Here is a 16,279-nt window from a genome sequence, read left to right on the forward strand (position 1 = left end):
GGCTGCAGCCTCTTCCCTCTCTTCAGACTTTGACAAAATCACAAGCTGGTCAAATACATGGAGGTTATGTTTGTACAGGGGGATGGAGGGCTAGGAATAACTTTCGTACAGTCAGAAATGCATAGCTTGGTATGCTCCGTGTTCGGGTGGTATGACCATCTCGATGTATTAAGTAGGGAAATGCCAGCTTCAGAATTTTCCTGTTTGAATGTGCATCAGAAGAAGGGTGATGCGTTGTCCAATAAATAGTTAGGAATTAACACAAGAGATTAATTCTAGGCCCATGCTGGTACCGCAGGCTGCTTGACCGTATATATCAGTTTTGTTTTCACCCCTCAGCCCAAATTGGGCTAAGGGGTATTGTCGTCACGGGCGTCGTCCAGGCATCCGTCAACTTTTGGTTTCCGTCAATTTCAAGGAGAACGGCTTGTCCGATTAAATCCATTTTTGCAGTGTGTGTTGGGGTTGAGTAGAGGAAGGTTCCTTTCAAAAATGGGCGTGCTGCGATTTTCAATATGGCCGCACGGCAGCCATCTTGAAATTGGTTTCCACCATGCATGGGCTATGGGGTTACGCCCACTTTGCGGTGCTATTTTTCGACATGCCACCTGGGCTGGAATAAGCCATCGTGATGACAAGTGGTTGGAGCAGTTGCACAACAGATGCTGTCACCACAAACAACATCGTCCCACAACTACAGGAGATGCTAACCTCAATAACTACTTCAGATGTCGCACGTGTGGTAGACTCTGTCATCCCCAAATTGGGTTGTACAAGTCACCACCTTAAGTGTAACACATGACTGACCTCACCCAAGAAGTGCTACATATCCACCATCTTACGCAGATGAATGGATGCCATTGGTTTTTCTACATAATTCCTGAAATTCCTGGAGAGCACTCACTTGCAGGAGCCCGAAGCGCCGTACAAGCCATCTACCAATTGCGTACACATCTAGACATCTTAGAAGTCGGGGTAATTAACCAGTCCAAATAAAGATGGATTATTTGCTTTTTAAAAAGATTTAATATTTATACAAATAATACATTTTAAGACACAAATTTTTATTTTTTTAAAATTTTTTTATTTTATATTTTAATTTAAAGAAAATGAATTTTAAGATACAAATGGATTTAATATTTAATTAAGGATGGATTATTTGCTGGTTCCTTAAATTATGCTATACAACCATAAGAATAATGATAAAAGTTACATTTAATTAAAGTGGAAACGAACATTCTATTGTTCATTTATCTTGAGGGTCTCCATGTCCACACTACGAGTCATTATAGTGCTTCTGCCACAAATCTCATAATTCAAAAGAATATTTATGTGTTAATACAATTTTCAATGTGACAGGATATCTCCGTCATCTATTTTTCAATTGATGAACATCTTCATTATCACTTTGTCCGATGTATTCTTCTATCTCGCTACGCATCTACGCTCGTATAAATAACCTCTCGGTTGATATTCCATAAATGGGAATGCACTAATTTTTAGAAAACGAATTAGAAACGTGTTTTTTTTAGGAAGACAGGGCAAAATCATAAATCGACCAATGCTACGTTCGATTACCAGTCTACCCTGATGGAGGTCACATTGCAGCCAAAACATTGGACCGGGTCTCTGGCTTTCCGCCAGATCTTGTCTGAGATGGTGGCACTATTGTTTTGTTTCATTATTTGGGTATTTTATTTTTGTGTACATGTGATTGCGGTTCATGGAAGAGCAAGAGCAACTAGGACAGCAGAGTCGAAGTGAGAACGAGATCAAGAGGAGGATGAGAAGGACGCATGGGGGGGTGAACAAGCTGAAACACAGCAAGAAGAGGAAGGGGAAAAGCGGGAATGAAACAGAAAAGGAACAAATCAACCGACAACTAACAAACCGAAGGGGTGAGCAGGAGGGTGAAAAACAATCACTGCTTGGGAATATTCTTTGCATCTTTCATTATTAAGAGCAACATCTCTTGCGCTTCGGTGGTTGAATTTACCACACCACCTTTGATATGACAGGCACTTTCTTTTTTGTCGTAGGGAACAGCATTACTGTTGTTGAATCTTCTCCCTCCCTCCCCCTGCAACCCACCATACGCTGCCTCCCCATCCCCACATTTCTTCCTCTTCAAGCCTTAAGCTATATCTCTTCTATAAGCCTTGATCTCTGTTTAAAAAAAAGATGTAACTGAAAAGTTTTGTCGTTTTAAAGTACTGCACTACATATTTTATTCATTTCCTTCCTGACCCCAATATCCTGCATGGGAAACCCTTTTATAATCTTGCGTATGGCAACTTAAATCTTATGGCAATGGCAACAGAGGAATCCATTTTATGTATGATACTTTCTTTGGCAGGATAACTTAGAGATATGTGCACTTACCTTTTTAGCTGAATAGTCCGACTTTGAATCTCTGCCCAACGATAAACGGTCTCGTGTAGAGCAATTCATCAATGTGTGTGCCATCCCTCGGAAGGCCGTTAAACTGGGTGTCCCCTCTATCGGCCTTAGTTGGTGGAGGGCACGCTGTCCTTCATGAAGACTATGCCAGTTATCGCCGGCATCTTGGCCAAATTCCAATTTTCTTCTCTTACCTACAGGGGGAACTGCATCTGCGAGATCTGATGTATCTGATGCTAACCCACAGCCACATGATGCATACGAACCCAGTGTCAGGCCTGGCCTGGCTTCCTTGTCTGACCACCCAAGGGTGAAATAATTCGTGTTAAAGGAGAAGAAGATGGACTTCCTGCTGCTCGTGTTTCTATTATTAATTCACCTATTGTAAATGCAGTATCAGTGCAGGAATCGGAATTGAATGTGAAAACAATTGAAAATAAATAAATAAACTTATACAGAAATAACCGGACGACTAAAAGGACATTCCTACACTTACAGACAGTTGTGTTGTCCATCTCGATGTGGACGAGCGATCTGGGGCTTACAATGTCCTTCCAGTCGATAGTGTTAACGTGGCACAGGTAGCGATTCTTCATGATGTACACACCACCAATCAGGATTTCTGTTACAGACAAACGCTTACAGTGAATGTACACGGTCAACGTGGTTGTGGTTCAACACTTTAGTTCTCGATTGCAGTTTTCTGTGGTTACGGCAGTAAGTGATGGATGTGGAACTGTCTGTCACCAAGTGGTAGTTATTGTAAAAACAAATGCAACGTGGCTCTATAATAGGAGATGTAACTGAAAAGTTGTTAGGGTTAGGGGGGGAGAGGGGGAGGGAGGAGAGGGAGGGGTGAGGAAGGGAGAGGGAAGGGTGCGTGAGGGGAGAGAGAGGGGTAAGATATACTACACATACATATTTTGGGGGGGGAGGAGGGGGGAGGGTGGGAGGTGGCTTTGACTGGCCCCTCTGTTTTGGGGGAAGGGGGATGAGAAGGAGAAAAATTTTACCCGTGCAAAGAATGCTTTCACCTCAGTGTTGCCCAGGTGAAAAAGGTAATTGTAATACCCTCTAACCTCAGTGTTGCCCAGGTAAAAAAATAAAATTGTAATACCCTCTGCTACCAACACCAGGTGGCGCTACACGGTACACATTTTCGTAGAGAATTTACGCCCCTCTCTCGGTCCTCCAGATCCCCACATGAGGCTGCGGCCACATACCCTATGTTACCCCCCCAGACAAAGTTGTATTTGTATTTGTACCCCGAGTAAAGTATAAAAGCATTTATAGCTGGAGTACCTGGCGTTGGTCAAGCGAAAATGAAACATTTACATATTTGAAACGAGGGCAAATATAATGGAAAAGCAATTACATCCAAATCAGAATCCATCACAAATGTCAAATCATCATTTTACCTTTTCGTTGAATACACACTGGTGAATGTACCGTTCATCACGTTTCTGAGTTAGGTATGATGATGTGCAGGAAGAAGAAGCTTTACTACCAACTTCGTACACTTCCGGAATTGTTTGATTTATTTGTGTTCAAATGTTTGCGAATTGTTTTGTATTTATTTACGTGAATGTGTACTTGTATATAATTATAACTGTCATTAATCAAAAAGGCTTAGGCACGAAAGAGCGATAAAAAACAAACAAAAAAAACAAACTTAAAAATAAATAAATACGTTTTTTTGCCTAAAACACTCCCAGGCACTCACTGATGGACCTATGAAAGTTTGACGAAGATCCGTTCAGCCATATCTGAGAAAAATGGCGACACACACACACAGACAGACAAGACAGACAGACCAACAGCTCTCTTATATAGTATATATATATATGGTAATGGATTAGAAACGGTGGTGGAACTTCTGTGGATGTGGTAAGCCATTACCAGTCAGCTTGTGGAGGTTGAGGTGATGCAGGCCTAAGTGCACTCGTCCGGCCTCTGCCTTGTTGTAGTTCACCATGACGGCCAGTGCGTAGCGCCCCATGTAGAGGCGAGCTCCACGGATCAGATGTAGGTTTTCCAATGGTATTTCTTCCACTTCATTTAGTGCCACCAACACGTAACCAGACACCTCCTGAATGCTCTAATATAAGGTGAAGAGAATGGGATTGGATGTCAGTACCACGTAACACCTGGGGTCTATTGGCACAACAAATATTGCACTGTTCACCTCCAGAGATTGTTAGCTTCCCATGGTTGTGGGTTTATTGTTTTAGGATAAATATCGTGAATATTGCTTTGATACGTCACATGATCGATCCTCCAGGATAGTATTGCGCATTAGTGTATCCTGTTAAAATATTTGTCATTCCACCACATCTCTATTCTATGGTATTCTCAGTGCAAATGGCACCACAGCTGACTCACCCATAAGAAGGCGGAACACCTCAATTCTGTGTTTGTTTCCGAATCTTGTGTCCCCAACCCCCTCCCTCTGTACTTACCCTTCCCAGTCATACCCAACTGCTCCTGGACTCTGTATGTTTTGCACCTGAGAATGTGCAGAAATTTCTATCAAACTTCGACTTTGACTCCACTAGCGGACTATGCTACCTGCTCTGCTACTTTTGTCGTGTCCTAAAAACCTGCTCTGCTGCTCTTGCACATCCTCTTTCTGCCCTTTTCACCCTATAATTTGCCCGGGACCACCTTCCATCTGCTTATAAATCCGCTAACATCTTGGAGTTACATAAAAAGGTGCAAAAACTGATCCCGTTAAATAATTACAAACCTACTTCCAATCATCAGCAAGGTCATGGAATCCATCATCACAGTTTATATGAAATCCTTCCTTTTCTTCAAAAACCTCATCTCAGATCATCAATATGGTTTCGGACCAGGCCACTCCACCTTGGACATGCTGCTTCTCACCCAACAATGGATGGTGGCTCTCAATGTCAGACATGAGATCAGGGCCGTCTGTCTGGACATATCTCATGCTTTTCATACAGTCTGGCATCCCCACCTCACTCTCCAAAGTCCAACGTGCGACTCTCAACAGAATCCTCTCATCTTCTCTCCCTGTCAAGGCTAGAGTGCCCCAAGGCAGTGTTCTTGGCCGAGTCCTAGTGCTGATCTTCATCAATAATCTCTGATTCTCTGGAAAATCCCCTTTATCTATTTTCTGATGACTCCAACCTCCTCCCTATCCTCAGACCTCCACAAAGATCATTGGAATCTTCTGCGATGAAGCTGAGTCTATGGGCTTATCAATTTTTCCATTGCCGACAGGCCGGTCATCTCTTCGTCTTATATCGCAACCTTTCTGGTCTTACACCCTCTGCTATTTTCGTGCTTTGTCCCCCAGGTTTCTGCAGGGCACACAGGGTCTACTATCAACCCCCCTTCTGGTGAAACGATTGAAATCCAGGATCATTGCTCACCACCACCCATCCGTTCTTCTTTTTTTCCAACTGTGGAAACAACCTCCACATTCTCTACAATCTCAGTCTTCCCTCCATGTCTTCAAGGCATCTGTCCAACACCATCTCAGATCATCCCCGATCCAAAACCGTGATATGTTCTACTCTCGTTATCCCCAGATCATCCCCAATCCAAAACAATGATATTTTCTACCCTTGTTACCCTCGTTAAACCCTCCTCCACCTCCCCCCCCCCCGCCCCCACCCACAACCGCCACCCTTCACCCAACCCCAAGCCCTCCTCCTTCCAAGTCTCCAGTTTTTCCCTCTTGGGAGTTTCCTTCTGTATCCATCTTGTCCATCCGATGCATCTTTTTTATGTTCGCAATTGCTCCCCACATCCATTGTCCAAGTCTCCCCCTTCATCTCCGCGTGTTGGTGCCCCCCCCCCCAGCCCCCCACTTCTCTTTCTCGCCTATTCATTAGGTTGCATGCAATTCATTACATTTGCTGTCAGCGTCAATGAAACCATACAACCTGTTTTGTTCCTTTTGTCTTTTTTTGTTGTTTTGTTTTGTTTTTTTGTATACTGAATCGAGGCTCGTGAAAGAGCTAACATTTACTTCACAAACAAATCGACCAGACAAACAAAATACACAAAAAGAGGGAGCGGAAGACAAGATGGGGAGAAAAGGGGAAGCACACAAACACAACATCCGAGAGCAGGGAGATGTGTGGAAGGGAGAGGGCCCGGGGGGAGGAGGCATGGGAAGGGGGGGGGGGGGAGGGAGAAGTATAAAGCACAAGGACACCAAGGACTTCCAGGACAGAAGTTGGTATTTCAAAAAGTGGTATTGGGGTGAAATTAGCGGGGGTAGAAATGATCAAGGTTTTGGATGGGGGAAGATAAGAGATGGTGGTGAACAGCTGTTTTAAAGACTTGGAGGGTGGAGTGGGATTGAAGAGAGTGAGGGAGTTTGTTCCAGACGTGGGAGAAAAGAGGAATGAAGGAGTGAAGGTGAGCAGAGAGTCTTGATTTTGGCAGTTTAACCAAAAGAGGGTTGCAGGCAGATCTTGTGCGACCTGTAGGAATATTTGCGGGACAGAGCCCAGAGAGAGCTGGGGGGGGCAAGGCCAGAGAGGAGTCGGTAGAAGACGGAAAGACCACCAACCTGCCTGCGGTGAGTGAGTGAGAGGCCCTTGGAGTTAGCTTCATCGCGGGAGATTCCAATGATTCTGAATGCTTTGGTTTCAACAGCGTGAAGGCGAGCTAGGTGTGAGGCAGGAGCACCAGCCCAGAGGGGAGAGCAGTATTCCATTGAGCTGCGGATGAAAGCCTTGTATGTGGTGAGGAGCTCAGGTGTGCCAAGGAAGGACTTCGCACGACGGAGGATGCCCAGTCGGCGACTGGCTTTGGAGGCCAGATTTGAAATGTGGTTTTTCCAGGAAAGATCATGGCAGATAGTGAGACCCAAAAGCTTGAGTGACAGAACTTCTTGGAGAGGATTATTCAGAAAGTGGATGGGAGGGTTGTCCAGTCGGTCTTTTCGGAGAGACATCGTAAGAGTGTGAGATTTGTCAGGATTGAAAGACATGTTCCACTTGTTTGCCCAGTCTGTGATTTTGTCAAGGTCTGCAGAGAGTGAGGAGGCTGCAGACTGCCGATCTGAGGGATGAAGAATGGAGCGACAGAGAGTAGAGTCGTCAGCAAAGAGATAGAGAGGATTTTCAAGAGAGTCAGAGAGATCATTGATGAAGACCAGAAAAAGCACAGGGCCCAGAACACTGCCTTGGGGAACTCCAGTCCTGTTACATCCTGACCCGTTCAGTGGACTAGCTCTTCCATGAGCCTTGACCCTGCATACAAAAAAAAAAAAAAAAAGAAGAATACATGAACGAATTATTGCAGAATTTACAAAAGAGCGCATTAAATTTGTTTCGTGTATCAGGTAATGTTGATGTCACCATAATGCCCGGTGTTCATTAAAGTGTGCATAAAGCTAATAAAGGCCGGACAGGTTGTCAGAACCCAGACTGCCTACAGAGACCACCAATCGGTCATGCATAATTTACTACTAAAATAATTACACCTTCGGTGTTGGGATTGCAGTGCAGACATGTTATCAATAGACATTACCTACAATTAAATAATGATCAGAACGGTTGAATTAGATGTGCGCACGATGTTGGTCGCGGTATCTGATAAACAAGGACTACACTGTTGTGTAGTGGGTGGTCGAAGGGGGGTGAGGTACCAGACTCGGTGGTGTAGTGCTTCGAGCATCTGCTCTGAGTCTGGGAGGTCAGCAATTCAAAGGCCAAAAAATGCTCTTCCATTCCTTGTTTGGCACTAAACCCTCTTTATTGTATGCTTTTGCCCTCTCCCTCCCACAGATCTCCCGATGTCCCTGCTCTCAAATGTTGTACTTGTGTTCTTCCCTTTCTCTCCCCATCTTGTCTCCCGCTCCCTTTATCTTATGTTTTATGTGTCAGTTTGTCTTTTTGTGATTAATTTTAGCCCTTGCACGAGCCTCGATCTTGTATACAAAAAACAAACAACATATGTAAAGGCTTGATTGGTAGATGCCCCTTGTATGGAAACTATTATTATGGTGGTGTGGTCTGGAGAACAGAAGAGGGGAAACCGTCATTTGTTTAGAGAACGTCAATGGTGGGGGCGGACTACCCAAACGCAAGCAGAGCGTGTACGACTGCTGAATGTAATCTGGACTTTGATGAGATTTTACGGCACCTTGGGTTGTGAGACAGGAGCTCACATTTTTCAGATAACCTTTTAATCCGAATTCCAAAGCTCTGCCTTTCTTATAGGACTTGCATTTGTAATGCCAGGACATTCCTTCTCTGGAGCAAGTGGGAGCGTGGCCCTTAAGCATGCTTTAAAATTAACTCATTTATTATTAATGCATTTATTAAAGAACCCAGACAGACATCATGGATAACTTTTCTGCTCGAGAAAAACTCTCGCTGAAATACACTGCATGAAATGATACCGTTACCTTTTCTGAAGTGGTATACAAGTGGGATATACCAATCGCTTTCACGAGTCCAAAATCAACCGTCAAACCAAACATGATTATTGATCGGATATGAGGAGCATTCAAGAAGTTATTGGACCGAGACAGACAAACCAATATTGGATGGTCGAAGACATGCCGATACTTGATTTTTCAATATACCTGGAACATACTGCACCTGCAAAATATATTTCAATGCAGGAAAGTCCCGGGATCTCACTCTGTCCTTCCACCAAGATTGGTAATCGATCCCCTCGCAACCCTCCACCCCAACCCCTTTCCCAGTTTCACCTGGAAGTGGTGCAAATCCAGGAACTCCGAAACCTAACTAACTACCGGGACCTGGCTTGAGACCATATAACCTTTATTGAGAGGACATGTCTCCAAGCTTCCTTTAAAGGCTGTGCGACATCTTGGAATTCTCTGCCGATCCAAATGTATTCTGAATAACGGAGAGCTCATCACACTGTCAACAATCCTTCCTCCAAAATTCATTGCAATATGGGTCCGCACTCTGGACCGGTGCAACTGTTTTCCATTTTGTGGCTCTGGAGGTGTTCAAGTCCAAGGCTTTTCATATTATTGGAATCTCATGGCAGTAGAAGTCACAGAACCTGCTTCTGGCCCAGTTTGGTGGACTGTTTTATATCCCCTCACTTCTGGCCTCCTACTCCTGCCCTCTCTTTCCCCTATCTATCAATACGCCCGCACCCAAATCTTTCCGAGATCACTCATCGACAAACTCAGAAGTGGTTTCCTTCCTCAAGCACAACATGGATTCTCACCTCGATTCCTTCATCTTCATCTCGATCACGAGTTCTGAGTATTCGCTAACCCATGTTGCTGAGGTATTTGATGTTCCCAAGTGTTCGTGGAAAATGGTGAAAAGGCTTCCTTGAGAAATTTAATCTTCCGGTGGATATCTTAGGGACCTTCGTGGGGTGATCACTCTATGATAAATGCCTCAACCTTGGTAGCAGTTTGCATCTGCTGGTTGGCCTGATTTGGAGTCATTTCGAAGGGGCTCAAGCCCATGCTTAACATCAGTTCCTAAAACCTATCTAAACCCCTTTGCAAAACCCACAATAATAGCTTTAGTGGAACATAACAGCAAATCGCAGCCATGAATGTATGGGGGGGGGGGGGGGGCCGTTGCAGGGAAATATTGAAGCCAGAAATACCAGTACCCAGTATCAGAAATGGAGACAGACGCATTGTTAGGGGAATTAAGACAGTGTGGATGAGTCAACTTTGTTTCCACATTTGTGTCTCAGGAAGGCAATTATATAAGGATATTAATCAGCAGAGCCTTCATGCAGGGGGAAGAAGATTGACTCGAGTTTTATCCATATCCCATGGCTCATCATGGCTGACATATTCACATTGTTAGGGAGCCCCAGATAACTGGGGAAAAAAGGCCTCATTGTTAAGGGAACTTCAAAAGTCCCCATTCTCCTACCTTTTCTCCCTTTCTCTCTCTATATTTATACATCCCTCTCTCCCCTCATTTTACATCTGTCTTCTTATCTTGTAGTTTTAAAACATTTCACAAAAGAATTGACAGCAAATGTAATGAATTGCATGCAACCTTATAGCTTGAGAGATTCATTAAATTCGAGCTGCAGAACACAGCTAGACATGGCATAGGTCAGAGGCAGCAAGATTTCATTTAAGTGCCAGTTCATAGAAGAAATATTCCGATACCTTCTACATCCGCAAAGAAATGCAAACAGACTCCATACTAATAGATGGACCAACCTGTCTGTCTCATTAACGGATGGAGACCCTGAAACTGAAGAAAGGAGATCGGAGCAAGGCTCCTTGGAGACATATTCCGCACACATGATGTGATGATCCTGCTCTGATTGCCAAGCTTTTTGTCATTGGCATCTTACTGCTGCAGCAATCCTTCAAAAAGGCCACTATTTATTGATGTAACTCACACTGAAATTTTAACAAAGAGCATCCAATTCCAAAAAAATTGCTGATCACTCTCAGGATTCAGGAAATCCATGATGGAATTTTGATAAAACCGTACTGAGCTAAATAATTGACTTTCTGCCGGCCATCTTGAATTTTGTGAAAAATATTTTGTCTGCACAATAACTTCAAAATCTGGACAGAGCTGCAATTTGGAAATGATCTGTAAGTGGACGGACTTGGAACTGTATGTTTTTTGAGGCACTCAAATCACGTGATTCAAGATGGCGGCCAAGAAAAAAAAAACCAAAATTATAAATAAATAAAAAATAGTCGATTCATACTCGACGAATCACAAATATCAATTTCTAATCATTATGGCATCAATAACGTCTTCTCGCTTCAAAGGGGAAAGAATTCGTTCAGGAGATTTCAACATCATCAAATCTACGTTGACGATGTTGAACATCAGCTGGCATTTAAACCCCAAAATGCTTGCTGAACATGATTGGGCATGAGATATGCAGGTAAATTTAGATCTCACATGACGTGCATTTTCTGACCAATGGCCGACACAAAATCATGCAGTAACTGGGTGTGCCTTTATGATAAAGAATGGTGCGCAATCTTTATTTTTTGAATTGAAAACATATTTAGGTTCTAATTCTTGAGGGTGCTGCTATCCTGCCACGGAAATCCAGTTTACCACATGTGAAGGTAAGCATACTCCACTGAAGTGACAGATTACTGTCTGCACAATACATCAGCTTGTTACCCCAAGTCAGCTGCCGGAGATGCTGTCAATATACCGCTTCACTGGATGCGACTCAGTACAATTTTATGGGCATACTGCCTTCTATCTCATAACTGAATAGGCTGTCGATCTATTTTGAGCTCTGAGAGGCCTGGGTATGAATCTACAGTTCATTCAGAAAGTATTCAGACCCCTTCACTTTTTTCACATTTTGTTACGTTGCAGCCTTATGCTGAAATCGTTTAAATTCATTTTTTCCCTCATCAATCTACACTCAATACCCCATAATGACAAAGAGAAAACAGGATTTTAGAAAGTTTTGCAAATTTATTAAAAAGAAAAAACTGAAATATCACATTTACATAAGTATTCAGACCCTTTGCTATGACACTTGAAATTTAGCTCAGGTGCCCCCCATTTCTCTTGATCTTCTTTGATATCCTTTGCCATGGGTATCCTTTGCCAGGATCCTTTGCCAGGATCCTGGTCCTTTGCCAGGACCAGGATCCTTTACCATGGGTCTTTTCGAAGCTGCTCCATGCGCTCACGCTCTCGAAGCTAAGTGATCCTTCACAATCGTGTTTTTGTCGAGACTGTATCTATCTTTCGGTGTGTGTACCTAAAGCGTATCTTTTGGAAAATTTTCGGTGCTAATTTTTCGTACATGTATACACAATCGTCGGTTAATGGTATCGAGTATTCTGCGGCCTAGTACTCGTAGGCTTAGACTACCGTACCGTCTCCGACCTTGTGGTTTCGTTTTTCTCTCAGCGATTCGTCGAATGCGCTGAAATTATTTTTCGTTCTCTGTTTCGTCCCAGTCGTTCACCCCGTACCTCCTTGTTTAATATCTGTACTCACAAAAAAAAAAAAAAAATCAAACAAAATTTTTCCTTCCCAGGTCTTATTCGTTTATTTGTTGTTCTTTTGTGTTCGTTCGTTCATCGTTCGCGATCACGCGGTTAGAAATGTATAATCTCTCCCCTGAACAACTATTTTCTCTCATATATTATAACACCCTTTTCTTCTTTTCCTACAAAAGGATGCTTTCGTCTTGCTCACCAAATCTATTCATTCCAAAAAATATATATAATACCATCTCTTACAGTTCCTCCTTTCTACATTCCCTAAACTATCCAGAACTCCACCCCTCCTCCAGTGTCCTCAAACGTATTTTTGACTCGAAGGTCTCAAACTCATTTTGCAAAAAATGTTCGTTTCCCATGAATCGTACACTTTTCAAAATCCAATCTCACCCCTCCCCTCCAAATCCTCCCCATCACCCATCCCTTTCAAATCTCCCCCCTTGCCCCTTCCCTCCCCTCCCTCCTAAACTCCCCCCACACCCCTCCCCTCCGAGACTCTCCCTTGCTCCTCCCCTCCTAGACTCCCCTCTCACCCCTCCTCAAAGCATCCTCCCTGCTTCTTCCCCCTTCCAACTTTCACCTTCATCTCCCCAAACCTTCTGCCTCGCTCTTCCCCCTCCTCAAATAACACCTCACTGTGCCTCACCCAATCTCCATCAAACCTTTTGTCCGCCCCATTCTTCCCTTTCTCCAAGCTATTCTGAAATCTCTGACACACCTTCAACAGCTCTCCCTACCTCTTCCTCCTCTTCCACATCTTACCCTACCCCTCACCCCCCCTGTTCTGGACCCGATGCTCCCCCTTCCTCTTCATTAACGGTATGGACCTCAAACATCCGGGGCCCTCGCTCAAACTTGACCGACCTCTCCATACAGGTTGCTTCTGACAAACCAGATGTGATCTGCTTAACAGAAACTTTCCTCCTTCATGATGTCTCTGATGCCTTGGTATCTCTCCCAGGTTACTCCCTCCTCCGGTATGATAGACCTGAGCCTCGTCCTGGAGGTGGGGTTGCTATCTTTATAAAAAACTCTCTTCCTCACTCGCCCTCCACTGCCCTCTCTCCACCTCACCCCCAGGAATACCTTTGGCTACGGCTTCCCCTTCGCTCCCACCTTTTGCTCATATGTGTGTTGTACCGTCCACCAAACAGCGATGACTCCATCTACATCTCACTGTCTGATAATATGGACCAACTTCTATCTACCCATCCCAACTCTCTCTTCCTCATATGTGGTGATTTCAATTGTCACCATGCCAGTTGGCTGGGTGTGGGTACCTCTCTCACCAGCCATGGCTCTTCAGCAAAGGACTTCTGCGACTCACTGGGACTGACACAATCTGTCAATTTCCCGACCCGGATCTCAGTCAACGGAGCATCAACTCTGTGTTTGCCTCTAAATCTTGTGTCCCAAACCCATCCCTCTCTGTACCCACCGTACCCAGTCATACCCAGCTGCTCCTGGACTCTGTGTCCTTTCCTCCTGACAAGGTGGAAAAGTTTCTGTCAACCCTCGACTCTGATTCTGCAACTGGTCCTGACGGCATCAGCCCACGGGTCCTAAAATCATGTTCTTCTGCTCTTTCACTCCCTCTTTCTGTTCTCTTCAGCCTCTCTTTTGCTCAAGGTCATCTGCCATCTGCTTGGAAATCAGCCAACATCACCGCTTTGCACAAAAAAGGTGCAAAAACAGATCCCAGCAACTACAGACCAATCAGCCTTCTCCCAATTATCAGCAAAGTCATGGAATCCATCATTGCTTCAGATATTAAATCTTTCCTCTTCTCCAATGGCTTGATCTCTGATCATCAATTTGGTTTCAGACCTGGTCACTCTACTCTGGACATGCTGCTTCTGCTTTCTCAACAATGGATGGAGGTCCTCAACGCCAAACAGGAAATTAGAGCTGTCTCCCTTGACATTTCACGTGCCTTCGATACGGTCTGGCACCCTGCTCTGCTCACCAAACTCTCCTCCTTTGGTATCCATGGAAATCTCCACGCATGGCTGGCGGACTTCCTCTCTGGTCGTAGTCAACGTGTGGCCCTGAATGGGTTTCTCTCATCTCCTCTTCCTGTTCAGGCTGGAGTTCCCCAAGGTAGTGTTCTGGGCCCTGTGCTTTTTCTGGTCTTCATCAATGATCTCTCTGACTCTCTTGAAAATCCTCTCTATCTCTTTGCTGACGACTCTACTCTCTGTCGCTCCATTCCTCATCCCTCAGATCGGCAGTCTGCAGCCTCCTCACTCTCTGCAGACCTGGACAAAATCACAGACTGGTCAAACAAGTGGAACATGTCTTTCAATCCTGACAAATCTCACACTCTTACAATGTCTCTCCGAAAGGACCGACTGGACAACCCTCCCATCTACTTTCTCAACAATCCTCTCCAAGAAGTTCTGTCGCTCAAGCTTTTGGGTCTCACTATCTGCCATGATCTTTCTTGGGAAAACCACATTTCCAAGCTGGCCTCCAAAGCCAGTCGCCGACTGGGCATCCTCCGTCGTGCGAAGTCCTTCCTTGGCACACCTGAGCTCCTCACCACATACAAGGCTTTCATCCGCAGCTCAATGGAATACTGTTCCCCCCTCTGGGCTGGTGCTCCTGCCTCACACCTTGCTCGGCTTCACGCTGTTGAGGCCAAAGCTTTCAGAATCATTGGAATCTCCTGCGATGTAGTCAACACCGAGGGCCTTTCACTCACTCACCGCAGGCAGTTTGGTGGTCTTTCTGTCTTCTACCGACTCCTCTCCGGCCTTGCTCCCCCAGCTCTCTCTGTGCTCTGTCCCCCCAATATTCCTTCAGGTCGCACAAGATCTGCCTGCAACCCTCTTATGGTTAAACTGCCAAAGTCTAGGCTCTCTGCTCACCTTCACTCTTTCATTCCCCTTTTCTCCCGCCTCTGGAACAAACTCCCCCACTCCCTTCAATCCCACTCCTCCCTCCAGGTCTTTAAAACAGCTGTTCACCACCATCTCTTATCTTCCCCCATCGAAAACCTTGATCTTTTCTACCCCCGGTAAATCACCCCAGAGTCCTTGCAGTGTTCATATGTTTTATTCCTCTCCCACCTCCCCCCAAGTCCTCCCGATGTCCCTGCTCTCAAATGTTGTGTTTGTGTCCTTCCCCCTCTTCCCCCTCTCTGTTGTGTCCTTCCCCCTCTCTCCCCATCTTGTCTGCCGCTCCCCTTGTTTTTTGTGTTTTGTGTGTCGGTTTGTCTTTTTGTGTGATTAATGTTAGCTCTTTCACGAGCCTCGATCTTGTATACAATCAAAAAAAAAAAAAAAAAATGTTTCTACACCTTGATTGGAGTCCACCTGTGGTAAATTCAATTGATTGGACATGATTTGGAAAGGCACACACCTGTATATATAAGGTCTCACAGCTGACAATGCATATCAGAGCAAAAACCAAGCCATGAGGTCGAAGGAACTGCCTGCAGAGCTCAGAGACAGGATTGTGTCGAGGCACAGATCTGGGGAAGCCTCCAAAAAATCTCTGCTGCATTGAAGGTTCCCAAGAGCACAGAGGCCTCCATAATTCCTAAATGGAAGAAGTTTGGACAACCAGGACTCTTCCTCGAGCTGGCCGCCCGGCCAAACTAAGCAATCGGGGGAGAAGGGCCTTGGTAAGAGAGGTGACTAAGAACCCGATGGTCACTCTGGCTGAGCTCCAGAGATCCTGTGTGGAGATGGGAGAAACTTCCAGAAGGACAACCATCACTGCAACGCTCCACCGATCTGGGCTTTATGGCAGAGTGGCCAAACGGAAGCCTCTCCTCAGTGAAAGACACATGAAAGCCCACAGAATCTTGTTTCTCACAGTCTGAGAGTCCTTTAGGTGCTTTTTTGCAAACTCCAAGTGGGCTTTCATGTGTCTTTCACTGAAGAGTGTTGCAGTGATGGTCTTGGGAACGTTCAATGCAGC

General features: G+C 44.9%; 1 protein-coding gene across 2 annotated transcripts in view; it reads right to left on the bottom strand.

Annotated features, from left to right (window-relative positions):
• Positions 1–16,279, bottom strand: part of LOC137437512 (epidermal growth factor receptor-like) — a 559,201-nt gene that overhangs the window by 116,730 nt on the left and 426,192 nt on the right. For both annotated transcript variants that reach the window (XM_068131899.2, XM_068131898.2), the window contains exons 3-4: positions 4,300–4,498; positions 2,897–3,022 (exon numbers count right to left, since the gene is read on the bottom strand). In XM_068131899.2, the coding sequence (XP_067988000.1) occupies positions 2,897–3,022; positions 4,300–4,498 (325 nt within the window). The remainder of the gene's footprint in view (positions 1–2,896; positions 3,023–4,299; positions 4,499–16,279) is intronic.

The sequence above is a fragment of the Myxine glutinosa genome, chromosome 12 (assembly GCF_964187855.1).
Source record: "Myxine glutinosa chromosome 12, kmMyxGlut1.1, whole genome shotgun sequence".
NCBI lineage: Eukaryota > Metazoa > Chordata > Myxini > Myxiniformes > Myxinidae > Myxine > Myxine glutinosa.